The 13,623-nt window shown below is 32.9% G+C and overlaps 2 protein-coding genes across 3 annotated transcripts; one reads left to right on the top strand and one right to left on the bottom strand.

Annotated features, from left to right (window-relative positions):
- Window positions 1–4,258: 4,258 nt before the first annotated feature.
- Window positions 4,259–7,006, top strand: LOC106756299 (multiprotein-bridging factor 1b). Its single transcript, XM_014638672.2, has 4 exons — window positions 4,259–4,525; window positions 4,953–5,036; window positions 6,502–6,584; window positions 6,700–7,006. Exons 1-4 carry the CDS (start codon window positions 4,384–4,386, stop codon window positions 6,817–6,819), a joined length of 429 nt encoding a protein of 142 aa, XP_014494158.1. The 5' UTR covers window positions 4,259–4,383; the 3' UTR covers window positions 6,820–7,006.
- On the bottom strand, window positions 6,513–9,939 carry LOC106756298 (phospholipase A1-IIdelta). 2 transcript variants are annotated; one of them, XM_014638671.2, is made up of 3 exons: window positions 9,226–9,939; window positions 8,391–9,128; window positions 6,513–6,599 (listed from the first exon to the last, which is right to left on the bottom strand). In XM_014638671.2, the coding sequence occupies exons 1-2, from the start codon at window positions 9,740–9,742 to the stop codon at window positions 8,401–8,403; spliced, it is 1,245 nt and encodes a 414-aa protein (XP_014494157.1). In that variant the 5' UTR covers window positions 9,743–9,939; the 3' UTR covers window positions 6,513–6,599; window positions 8,391–8,400. The 2 variants fall into 2 exon arrangements, with proteins under 2 accessions (XP_014494157.1, XP_022634406.1); XM_022778685.1 differs by lacking the exon at window positions 6,513–6,599 and having other exon boundaries at window positions 8,291–9,128; window positions 9,226–9,938.
- Window positions 9,940–13,623: the final 3,684 nt, after the last annotated feature.

Genomic DNA, 13,623 nt, shown 5'->3' on the forward strand with positions numbered 1-13,623 from the left:
AATATATAGTCAACCTTGGAATCAATCCATGCATATAAAAAATTAGAGATGCAAATGCTTGTGGATCAACTATAATGGACAAAACTTAACTACTAAACTAATTAAAAAGTAAGTTATTATGCAATGAATGAACTATAACATGAACTACTTCTAAAACTAACTAAACCTTGATGAATTACTTTCGTATGATGAATGAAATGATGAAATTATTGTGTAAACATGTGCAACTAATAACTACAATACGAAAGATGAGTCTTAATTTCAATCCAAACTCACCAAAATGAACATTTTATAATTTGTTTGATGAAATGTTTCATCAAACTCTAGTTTTCACTAGGTGTTTGATGAAATGCATGACTAAATTTGAGATGCTCTATTTGTAATGCAATTAGATGGAACATGAATTAATTACCTAATCTAACTAGACTAGGCATCTAAAGATGCATCAAACCTATAGGAATTAAAATTCATAGTTAAAACCAGAAAACACAGAATTTGTGCAGCAATAGTGAATGTTCATAATGAAGGTGAAGGGTAAGTTCGCAAATAATGATTTAATACATTTGATGATGAAATAACACTACAAAATAACTCCAATCTACCTAAAAATTGGCCAGGAAGCTAACACGAACTCAAACGAAGCTTAAGAATTAAAAAAGGAAAATTACCTATAGGTGTTTGATTTTTGGTTTTTCATGTAAAACGCAAAACTAATAGCCTAAGAATGTCCAAAATCAATCATCTTACCAATCTTTTACACTTACAACTGACAACAAAAATAAGTCCAACTAATATATGAAAATCTGAGTGGCGCAAGGTTAAGAAATCTTGAATTTGTGTTTATCACAAAATTGCTTGCAATAACCATGTTTGCAAGTGAAACAATGTTATATTTTGATCTTTTGAAATCTTGGAGTTCTTGAGCCTTGCTTTCTCCAATGCTCTTGATCTGCAAGTCAAGAAAATGAAATAAATAGAGATAAAATGAGAAAAAATGTTTATGAATGTGGTTCATGGAAGTGTGTCCTCGAAGTTTCTTCTTCTAAAATCTCTTTATAAAGTGATTCTCCTCTCCAAACTCAACTCCCAAATTTAATTAACTCTTTTATTAACTTAAAACTAAGAAAACCAACTTAACTAACTAGCCTAGTCTAAACATGATAAAATTAACCTTCATAAAATGTAGCACCACTCTTTCCTTTTGTTAATATATATATATATATATATATATATATATATATATATATATATATATATATATATATATATATATATATATATATATATATATATATCATTATCCTTAACCTCTGTTTTTTACATTTCTCATGAGAAAATATTTTAAATTCTTTAGTTTTAAAGGAAAATATGTTTTGATAATTAGAAGTAATATTTATGATAGTAATTAGAAACAATATTTTGATATTATATTATGATTTGTTACATCAGATTTTTTTTAGTTAGAGAAAAATATGATTCTAATCATTTAAAGCAATATATCTTATAATAATTAGAATTAATATCTCAAATATTATATTATGATTTGATTTTTGTAATGTGTTTTCGTCAAGACTAATTCTTTCATTATATTGTTAATTTATAATTAACACTAATATTACAATTATGTTACAATGTATTTATATAAAAACACAACCTATGAAAAAACACAAAGGACGGTGAAAAAAAAGTGCCTATACTTTTCCTTTCCTTTTCTATTACCACAACACACATACAAGAAAGTATTTTCTTTCACTCTTGTTTTATCTAGAGTTGATATGTGAATACGTTGGAAAAGGTTGAGTGATTGAATGTAATATATGATGATATTGGTTAAATATCCTAGTTGTGATGTGTTGTTATCTTATTCAAGTGTATATGTTTTCTTTTTTGTTCTGTAATGGTTCCATCAAATCCAAGCCCTATGTCCTTTTTCACTTCCACCCATCATACACATTCATTTATCTCATTACTTCCACTTTACCCCTACACACCTCACTGCTTATTGTTTGGATTGTGATATTATTTCATGCATTCCACATCTACACTGCACTGCACACACCCATTAGTTTATTTTGATGTTGGCTTTGTTTTTTATTTTTCTCATTACACCTACATGTTCGCTACACATACTAAACTATATTTTAGGCTTCCGATTTTAGTTTATTAACTTATTTCATTAATAATTCTTAAAAAAAATTAAAAAAATTGTTTTCATAAAACTAATAAAGATAAATAAAAAACGAATACTAAAAATAATAATATTTTATGATATAAAACTTAAAAAAATGAAAAAAAAAATGTAATTATGAATATATATATATATATATATATATATATAAATGAAAATTAAAAATATTTTTTTTTCTTCTTAGGTTTGTTTAAAATTTGAAAATAAGAATATGAATACTCATGTGATTATCTGCATCGTCCTAATATTCATATATATTTTTTTCAAATGTTTAAAATATATTTGTACTTGTGTGATAGTTGACGCCATCCTAATACTTAGTACCTTTATCTTTCTTAACCATGCCAAAAATGTTCAAATATACAAAATCTTCAAAAATTAAAAAACATCAACATTTTAAAATAAACAATCTTTTCGAGAACTATGTAATTCCTAATTTTTCACTACCAATGGAGATATGTAGGAGTAAGGTCAGCCTTTGTCGGGTTTGTTTCCAAAAAATAAATTACTTTCCAAAATCATTTTCAAATAGTTTTTCTTAAATAACTACATAACCATCATTTTTCATTTTGAATGAGAATACTATAAGCAAAATCAATCCTTGTTGGCTCAAAAAAAACAAAAAAAAAAAGAAAACTATTTTGTTTTTTTAGAAAGTTATTTTCGGGGAAATTAAACATTATTTTAAAATCACATCAACTTCACACATCTAATTAAAGCTACTTCCTTTATGCACGCACGATAGGATGTTAATATCTTTCTTATACGTAACCGACTCCGAAATTCAGAATCTGATCAAGTTATGAAATGTAAACAATAGAATAACATGTCTTAAAAGGAAATAAAAAGAAATAGAGAAAAATTGGAAACAAAATGTTGAAAGAAAAAAGTCAAATTGACTATTAAATTTTCATTAAAAAAGAAACATGCAATTATTGTTCCAGTTTATTCCCCATTGTTTTTTTCTTCTTTCTTATTAGCTCTTCAAGCCTATTGCAATGTTTTTTTTTTTTCTTTTATAATTTGTTAAGAGTAAATACTACCCACACTTGAGAGAATAAGTGTGATACGATGTCGTTGATGCTATCAAATTAATACTATTTTATAAGACAACTTTAGTATTTTCATGTTAGTAGTTAACAAACTAGATAAGGTTAAAGTAACCCTAAGTTGTAATCCTAAATCGTTTTTCAACGAATACTGAATTGTTTTTCAATACTTGACTCTTATGAAAGACTCTGAAAGGTTAGTAAACATAATGCAATGCTAAAAGATTAAAGTAAAGATCTATCATAATGAATTTGATATTGAAAATGAAGTAACAAATAAGAGACTGGGAAATAATTATAATGATATAAACTAATTCAAATGTTTTTTCGAATAGATTCATTATCTTATAAACGCATTTGACTGATTTGAATGTCTTCTAGAAGTACAACTTTTACTTGACTAAAAGAGGACAAATATTCTTAGAGAGGATGAATATTCCAATATTAAAAACTTCGAGGATTTGAAATCTTGTTGAAATTTTTATTTATAAGAACAATTTTAATAAAAAAAGAATCTCATTTGAACTATATTAATGTGTATACTATATAAATATATATTTATATTTATTAAAAAATTAACCACAATTAACTTAATAAAAACATTTTATCATTTATTTTTTTTGCTAAATTTAATTTTTTTAATATTAATTACATTAACATATTTTTAATAAATATATGTTATCATTAATATAACGGTTAATAATAAACTAAAATAAAATAAACATAATTAAATTTATTATTCTAAAATTATAGTTTTTTTTTCCTTATTCTATTATATGGTACTTGTTATAGCTTATATATTTATCTTTTAAAAATTTAGTTGAGAAAATATTTAATTAAATATATAAGATATAAAAAATATATAAAATTAAAAAAATATACTTTAACACACATATAACATTTTTACATTTATTTAACGTTACTTTCTTATACTTTTTACCTTTTTTTTTTTCTAAAAATGTATCAGCGTACCATTATTAAAAAAAGAAGAAGTTATTTTCGAAAAAAAGAAACATAATTACCAGAAGTTATCTGGTCTTCCATATCCACTTCTTCCTTCATCCCTTTTCTCGTTGAAGCTTCGCGAACGAACACAACGAACCCAATACACATCCATTCCATAACCAGACAAACACGCAAACAAACATGTCCGGTGTGGGCCCTATTTCCCAGGACTGGGAACCCGTCGTCCTCCGCAAGAAAGCTCCCACCGCCGCGGCCAAGAAGGACGAGAAAGCCGTCAACGCTGCTCGCCGCGCCGGCGCCGATATCGAAACCCAAAAAAAATGTTCGTTTCCAATACCCTCAATGAAAAAAGTAAACAAATCTTCGAAATTTTGTTCCTCGCGTGTTAATTGTTTTGCAAATCTGAATTTCTTTTTACGATTTCATCAGTTTATCGTCGATATTTTGTTTATAAAATCTCGGATCTGAACGTGTTTTCTTGTGACTATTGCAGATGAATTGGTGTTGAGGCAGCAGATTTAATTTGCAAATTAAATCTTTTAAATGGTTAGGAAAAAATTGAATTTGATAATTGTTTAGTTTGGAAAAGGGGGTACTTAAAAAGCAAGAGCTAAATGATTTGCATAGAATGCTTATCGATGTGTCTTTTGTGCGTGTGTTTGTTTGTATGTGTTTTTATTTTTCTTTTGTTGGTGACCTTTATTGTTTGGATGGTTTGAAATATGATTGTTCAAATGTTGCTCTTACAGATAATGCTGGGACAAACAAAGCAGCCTCTAGCAGCACTTCATTGAACACCAAGCGGCTGGATGAGGATACAGAGAATCTAGCTCGTGAGTATTACAACATATATAGGCAGAGAATTAGGTTGTGTTTGATTTATCTTCTGAAAACTGCTTTTAGTTTTCAAAATTTAACCAAACAAAGTTGCTTGGACAATTGGTGGAGGGTGGTGTAAGGCATAAAGCAGAGCGTGGACAAATAAGATGAGAAAATATCACCAACCGTCTGTATTTAGGATTTCAAAACACTTGTTTTGTGAACGATTTTCAAAGCCTTATAGATTTTAGATAACAAACTTGATTACTGAGTAGTGTTAAATTTTTATAAGGAAATCAAACAGTCCTTAGGTTTTTCTTTTTCTTATGTTTTTTATACCAATGAAAAACATGGGTGGATCTACCTGTGAATATACGGTTATATGGGAGGAATAAAGAGGTGAATTATGTATACAATATTGTGGTCCATATGGGGTGTTTGCATTGAGGGGAAATTCCCTGCAGTGGCTTCCGTGTCCTGCTTTTTAGTATTGTCAACTACACAGATTTTCTTGGAGCATGTTCTTCTTGGTAGTTTTATTTTATTGTCTTTTGACTCTTTCTAGGTTATGGAGGTTCTGTTTTTTTCAATGAATAGTGATTATGTGGTAGGTAGATTGAAGGTTCCACTGTGTCACCGTTATAATTTCACAATAGCTAGAAATGTGTTTGCTATTAACTTTTTTGAGATGTCAAGGCAAAGTGTTTGGTGGTGTAATTGTTAGAGATGCTATGAAGAATCATTCATGCATCTTCCCAAATGACTCAAGATCTTTGGGTAACTTGTTAATGTCATGGTATCAGAGTCTCCGTGAGCAAGAGATCTAGAATTTGATTCCTGCGGTCCCTCATTCTTCTGATAAAAAGTTTAATCTGTTATACGGTAAGGGAGTCTGAGCATTAATCATGCTTAAAACTAAATAGATTTGGGGTGTGTTAGAGATGTGATATAAATGATAGATGATAGAAATCAATGTTAGTTCTTTGTCCTAAGCGCAAAATAAGAAAATGTATGGCTAACATAGTAGAAATGATGGCATAGATTCCGACACGAGGAAAAATTTCATGATATAACCCTCTTCCCCAACCAAATTAAAGATTTTTCTTCAAGAATTGACCTATGTGCGATTTCTAAGTTGAATGATACTATTTTTTCAAATCTTGCATTATAAACTTGAGTCTTTCGTGCACTCAATTTGTTCCACATACCCGTCTGTATTTTGGCTACTTCTTGATGAGAAGTGGAACTTCTCGGGGTCACTGGATCATTAGTTCTAGGTTTTGATATTAAATCCTTCTTGAGTATAAAACAAGGTTGAAGTTGTTGCTCTCTACATTTTTATTTTTCTCTGATTGTGCATATTATGGATTCATATGATTTCATAGTCTGTTTAATGGACCAGAGAATTATGGTGAGAAGTGGCACTTTAGATTTCTTAAAAAATTAAATTAAGGCCTCTGATTGGTGTTTTGTGTACAGATGAGAAAGTACCAACTGAACTTAAGAAGGCTATAATGCAAGCTAGGATGGAGAAGAAACTTACTCAGGCTCAGCTTGCTCAAGTATTATTCTCCCCTCTGCAGAACAAAAAATTGAATAAATTATCGGTCTCTTGATTTTCCTTTTCAATAATAGTTAGGCATTATCAATGATTTCCATTTGCATTATTATTTGAAGGTGATCAACGAGAAACCTCAAGTGATCCAGGAATACGAATCAGGGAAAGCCATTCCAAACCAGCAGATAATTGGCAAGTTGGAAAGAGCCCTTGGAACTAAACTGCGTGGCAAGAAATAAGGAAACTAAATTCATGGTTCTGCATATATTATGGTTTGCATGTCTCGCTATGGTAGTGTTGTGTTTGCCCACTAATTATGTATATTTAAGACAGATTAAAGGTTGTGAAGATCTGAGGCTTTCACCTGTTCGAATAAATAAAGTTGCATTTTCATCATAAAACCTAGTTTTACCCGCGATTCTGAGATATGTTATGGTTGTTAAAATTAAGTGAATGTGTGTTGACTTAATTTGGACTTTTTCCCTTTAATAAATATAAACATTCATTTAATAAATTCATAAAGGGAAGAATTTACAAAGATGGCATACACTTTTTTTCTTTTTAATTTATGAGATGACATAATGATGTGGTATTTACTGTTTGAAGAAGTAAAAGCTCATGTAATTCATGTAGTAATTCTATGTAAGAACATTACTATTTATAAGTGTCAAGTTATTGGGCATGTCGATCGTCAACGTTGTTAATGCTATTTGGGTACGAAGAAAGTAAAGTAACAAATTTATTGGTTAAATTGGCTTATTTAAAAGAACTTTAATTGCATTTTGGAAAGGGCGCAATAAGGACTTTTCATTTTTGTTTCATTTTTCTGTAGACGTTAATCGTGAGGTGTGATGCTGGTGTGCTCCAGCCCTTTGAGTTTATATAGTGTGGATTCAGTAATCATTATTGGCGAGTGAAAAATATACTTTGACATAAACTTTTTATATTTATTTATTATTTTTGAAAAAATATAAAAAAAATATTTTTTTATGATTATTTTATTTTTATTATGTATTAAATGAATGTAAAATTGTGTATCATAAAATATATATATATATATATATATATATATATATATATATATATATATATATATATATATATATATATATATATAAAATATGGTTGTGCCTTTTCACCAGGACGAATGATTCTAAAATATTGTTTTGTTTTTTAACTTAATATTTTGCTAGCTCGTTTGTTGACTGATCAGACCATATATTCAATTTTCATCACTTATTGACTTGAGATTACGAGGTTGTATGTTTATAGATATCAAAATAGCTATACAAACATTTTGAGAGTGTTAAATAAATAAAATATACTAAAATAAAAATAAATCATTTTTATTTATATGTTAAATTTATATGTAAAAAAATTGGGCATGGCCCCCAAAACCACTTAATCTCCTAAAGAAGTTTCATAGAAGAAGGATATATTCTCTAAATTAAAGCATGTAATGGAACCACTTTTTACTTTTCTAACTTTGCTAACTTTTTAACAAGGAATTTAATCCCTAAAAATTAATTAATTAAAGTTTTAGCGTCAAAATGATGAGAAAATTGCTCCATTTTGTCCTGCGTGAGTGTTAGATCGAATTACATTCACTCCAATCATTGTAATTCCATTTCCATGTCTCAACTATGGTATTTTTTTTTTTTTTTGAAAGACGATGGTTTGACTTTCCTTTAAACTGTATACACTCTATTATTGAGAAAGAAAGGGAGAATATAATAAAAAATGAAATTAGAGTTATCCTACCTGAAATAGAAATAGAAAGAGGAAAGGAAGATGAGAAAATGAAACCTACCATAATAGGCTTAGATTTGTTCAGGCACAGGCACGTCCTCCTCATCTGGTGCATTTGAAACCCATTCGCCATCTTCCCTCTTCACCATTCCCTTGTTCTTCTCCACCCACCAGGACCCAGGCACGCCAATCTCATCCTTCAGAAACGAAGACGATTTATTCACCAGAGCCAAACTCCTCTTCACGTTCAACTCAAATTCCCCACGCGCCCCGTTCCACCCTGCCACCACGTGCAGCATCGCTTGCAAGTTGTGCCAGTCGCTTGGGTTCTTCGACTCCTTCAAGCTCGGCGACTTCCGCGTGTCGATCACCAACTCCACTCCCGTGTGCTCGTACCCCAACAATCTCCCCGGGTAGTGCGGGATCAAATCGATCACGTTCGTCACGTGCAGAACCTTCAGGTTTCCCTTCTTCTTGAACCGGTTATTGAACGCCTTGTTTCCAACCTGGGGAGACCCAAACACCACTGCGGTGACCGGGACATCCGTTACCCCGTTTTCCACCAAGTCAAACCCACTCACTATCGATAGGCTTGCGCCTAGACTGTGTCCCATGATCAACACACTCGGATTCTCAGATTTGTATCGTTCTACCAGGGATTTCACGTGAGAAAGAACTTGTGTTCTCGCGCTGGTTTTCGTGAAAGGAGATTTTGGATCGTCTGAGGTATAGATTGTGAGCCAGCCTAACATCACCTTTGGTATTTCTGAATCATCTTCATCGTCACTACTGCTGTTTCCTGTATTACAAATCCAATGTCAAATTTAATTATGGTTAAGTTTGTAGTCTAAAATTTTATCTTAAAATACGATTAAACAAAAATTTAAATATATTACCGTCCTTGTTTCTTGCCTTCAATTCTTTGACGCTTTCCGCGTTGAGCAGTGCGGAAGCGGACTCTTGGCCGGCGCCGAAGACGTTGATCCACTCCATGTCTCTCGTGGTGCCGCGCCACACCACGTAGATCTCTCTCCGCCCGAGCTCCTTCGAGCGGCTGTCCGACGTGACGGCGACATACCCGATCCAGTTGGACTCGCGATCCCAGGCCTCGCGTGAGAGCGAGTGGAGGAGGAAGGCCTCGGGAACGGAGACTCTGGCGGTGCCGTAGAGGAACGCTGTGACGTTGTAGTGGTCGGCGTCGTCGAGCATAACCTTTCGGAAGAAGGAGGTCTTGCCGTAGCGGCTGGCGCCGCAGAACGGTGAGTTCTTGTCGTTGTTGAAGGCGTCGTAGGTGGCCTGGATGAAGTCGCCGCAACGGAGGATGAGGTTGCGGAGGGAGGGGTGGAGGGGGTCGAGAAGGCCGGCCCAGTCGTTGTGGCCCAGAAGTTCAGCCCAGGTGGGTTGGGAGGCCATGGTAGGAAGAAAGTGTGTCTGAGTGTGTGGTGTTGAAAGAGATAGAGAGATTGAGATGTGGGTGATGAAGTGTGAGTGTGTTTAGCGAGAGTCTTACAATGATGGATATATATATGGATGGATGTCGCTTACCCTCCTTTCACGTCCTCTAGTGTCTCAATGGTTGTTCTCTGTTTCCTTTTTCACGTGTATCATTTCTCTATGCGCATCCTTTTTCCTTAATTTTACATGTATAATAACTTCATTTATTTATTTTTAGTTTATCTTTCTCTAAATACAAATATATTTTTAATCACGTATTTTATCCTCTCACTATTTTATTATATTATTATTATTATCAAAAAATTCCAAAATATCACATTTTTTTAGTGTTCATTGATTAATGCATAAAATTCGTAATATATATATATATATATATATATATATATATATATATATATATATATATATATATATATATATATATATATATATATTTTATGGGGAACGAGATTCGATATCAACACTCCTCTTGAATGCTCTTCCTTCTCTGAAACGAACCACACTTCACTCCTCACAACGCTACCCTCCTCCGATCGGCTAATTTCTAACACCCTGTGGAGGTAGACTTGCAGAAAACATTTTGACACTCAAGTCAGATACGTCTGATCATTCACCTTGTATTTATAGGCTTTGCAATTGTCCAGCCCATTGAATGTCATTAATGCAATCATTCATAAACATAATATATACGTACGATAATTACTTACATTAATTACCCATTAATGCTTTTCAATGGGCCTATGATGCCGGTTGACACCTTCGCCCAGATAGCCGATCGACACCCTCGTCTAGATGGTCGGTCGTCTTTCTTCAGTTTTGTCTCACTAGTGCAAAAACGCTGATTAACGTCACCCCTTAGACGTCGATTAGGGGTAAGCTCAACGTATAATGATGACCGGTGACATTTCCGTAAATAAGTTTGCCATATAAACGTCAATTAGGAGGTGCCCTGACGTCTATACTCTTTTATACGTCGGGAACCCTCCAACTGACGTCTACATGTCTGACAGGTGGGTGAAAAGTCATTTCTTTTCAGACATATAGACGTCTGTTATAGGGGGGCCCAACGTCTATATGGCAGAAATTAATGCTTTTCACCTACTTGTCAGACATATCGACGTTAGTTCGTACAACCCTAACATCTATATGTCTGCCAGGTTGATGAATAGTCACTCTTTTCTGCCTTGTAGACGTCGGATCTCTCCAAATTGACTTCTATATGGCTAACATTAATGGCTATTCACCTACCTCTCAGAGATATAGACGTCGTCTTGGAGATAACCGACGTCTATATGTCAGTCAGGCAGGTGAAAAGTCATTCCTTTTCGTCGTATAGACGTCGAGTTCCCCAACTCTGACGTCTATGATCGTATATAGACGTCAGTTGCGCTAGTAATCGATGTCTATAAGCCCCGCGAATATTAATTTTTAAATCAGAAAGATGTCTTATTAGTTAGGTCCCCGATGTCTTGTCCATTATAGACGTCGGTTGCCCAGAGCAACCGATGTCTGATTTCTTGTTAAAACAGCGATTGCGAAGCACCAGTTTCGCACACTTCATCGTCTTCTTGGATTTTCTCTCCGCTCCATTGAATTTACAGGTGCCTTTAATCCCTTTTGATATGGTTAAACTTGCTTTTAATCCGATTAAAGTAATCTTTGATATATTATCTTTCATTTGAACCGATTAAAATGTATTATTGTTGTGTTTTGGTGCGGTTTTTCTTGTGTCTTTGGGTAGCGTAGTGCACCTTCTCCCTTTCCTAGTTTCCTCCTAAGAAAAAATTTCGTTTTTTGGATTTCTTATGACATTCAACCCGAACACGAACCTAGGTCATGGCATAGAGCCATTCCCACCGTCAATGAAAAAGAAAATGGTGAGAATACGATGTCACTGTATGTGAGAATACGGTCACCGTATTCTTTTTCATTGGCGGTCGGAGTGGACCTAGGCAACGACCCAGGTTCGTCTTAGGGTTGAAATGCCATAAGAAATTCAAAAGATGCAATTTTTTCTTACGAGGAAACTAAAAAGGGAAGGAGGTGCTACTACGCTACCCAAAGACACGAGAAAACCGCATCAAAACACAACAATTCATAGACGTCGGTTAATGTAATGACCGACGTCTATAGTGCCCATAGATGTCGGTTAATGCAATGTCCGACGTCTATGGACTTTATAGACGTTGGGTAATGCAATGTTTGACAACTTTATAGACGTCTGACGTGTCACTGAACCGACGTCTCGTGTGCCCTTAGACGTCCGTTAGTATAATGTCTGATGTCTTTATAGACGTCGCGCTTTGGCCTAGCCGACGTCTATAGTGATGTCGCTCCTGCAGAAGTCCGACGTCCCATTAACGTCTTCCGTAAAGAAGTCAGTTCGTTAGGTGATGTTAAAGGCCAAAATAATCGACGTCTAAAGCCCATTATTAACTAGTGTCTGTATAGTATCACTACAAGAAAAATGTCATTTACATACAAATTATGATTCGTACATAAGAATCCCATTATATACGGATTTTACATACGGATAAGTTATATACGGATTTTTCTATATATAATGGTAAATAAATTTATATACGTATTTTTTGTATGTAAAATCCATATGTAAGTGGGTTTCTCTTTACATAGAAATATTACATACGAATTTTAAAATAATTAATTATTTTAAAAAGTAAAAGTTATTTGCTTTAAGAATTTTCAAACCCTAACATCTGCTTCACTCTTCTCTCTCGAAAAATGACAAAGACCTTTTTTCCTTCTTCTAAACCTTTGTCGTCGCCAGCTTCCTTGGCCTCACCGCACCTTTTCCAGCTGGCTAAATTCACCTCCAGCATCGGTCACTGCCGTAATGTCACTGACATTAATCAATGTTGTGAACTACCTTTCTTCTCATTTCTCCCAACTCGCGAAAAACCATTCTTGGACCTTCCATAGTCGACTAACATTGTCGATAATAACACTAATCCTTACCAGAGGCATCGCCAGCGAGAAACAAGTGTGCACGGTTCTCTTCTCATTCCCCCAACACGCCAACCAAAGAATAGACCCAAACCCCGCGATGGTTGGTCGACATACACCATGTTATTTACTACTTTTTTTAATATAATGACTTTGGTTGATAATAGATGAAAATTAACTGCATTTATTTATATTAAATCTTAAGAAGATTTATAACAGGATACCTTTGAAGTTTTTTTTTAATGTCTTTTTAAAAGAAAATATATTAGTTTGTGGAAATATATTAATCATTCAGATAGTCTTTATTTTCAGTGACTTTTCTCAAATAGGTCTTTCACTTATTTTTTGTTTGCAATGGATCCTTAGTTTTGAAAAATCGAAGCAATTAGGTCATTGTCGTTAGTTCTGTATTAACACGGTTAAAGATTTGTCACATGTTAGGTCGTGTTTTTTTTTTTTAATTTTTTAAATTATTTTTATCTTTATTTTTATTTTTATTTTCAATTTTTTTTAAAAAATAATTGTTACGTGTCAAGCTAACATTGTGTCATGTGGCATTGATAGTGTGACGTGGCATTGACAGTACCACGTGTCATTGCCAGGTCACATGTCATTACATTTGTCTCAATTTATTCCCTGTATTCTTTTGTTTCAATTTGGTCCTTATATTTTTGTTTTATCTCAATTTAGTTCTAATTTTTTTAAAATTAAACAATTTTGTTCCTCCTCAGATTAAAAAAAAAATTAATTTGAATATAAATATATACAAATATTTTTAAAAAATTGAAAAAAACTTATATGATAATCCTAATTAATGTGTTTTAAAAAATAACTAACGAAATAATTGATATTATTGTGTTTTATGAGAAAATGGT

Source organism: Vigna radiata, chromosome 2 (genome assembly GCF_000741045.1).
Source record: "Vigna radiata var. radiata cultivar VC1973A chromosome 2, Vradiata_ver6, whole genome shotgun sequence".
Lineage (NCBI taxonomy): Eukaryota > Viridiplantae > Streptophyta > Magnoliopsida > Fabales > Fabaceae > Vigna > Vigna radiata.

What these genes read in the sequence shown, in the direction of transcription:
- LOC106756298 (XM_014638671.2), bottom strand. Translation starts at nt 9,742, where the DNA reads ATGGCCTCCCAACCCACCTGGGCTGAACTTCTGGGCCACAACGACTGG. An exon ending in GAAGGCAAGAAACAAGGACG is followed by an intron (nt 9,129 to 9,225) that starts GTAATATATTTA and finishes TTTGTAATACAG; the next exon opens with GAAACAGCAGTAGTGACGAT.
- LOC106756299 (XM_014638672.2), top strand. Translation starts at nt 4,384, where the DNA reads ATGTCCGGTGTGGGCCCTATTTCCCAGGACTGGGAACCCGTCGTCCTC. An exon ending in TATCGAAACCCAAAAAAAAT is followed by an intron (nt 4,526 to 4,952) that starts GTTCGTTTCCAA and finishes TTGCTCTTACAG; the next exon opens with ATAATGCTGGGACAAACAAA. An exon ending in CTCAGGCTCAGCTTGCTCAA is followed by an intron (nt 6,585 to 6,699) that starts GTATTATTCTCC and finishes TATTATTTGAAG; the next exon opens with GTGATCAACGAGAAACCTCA.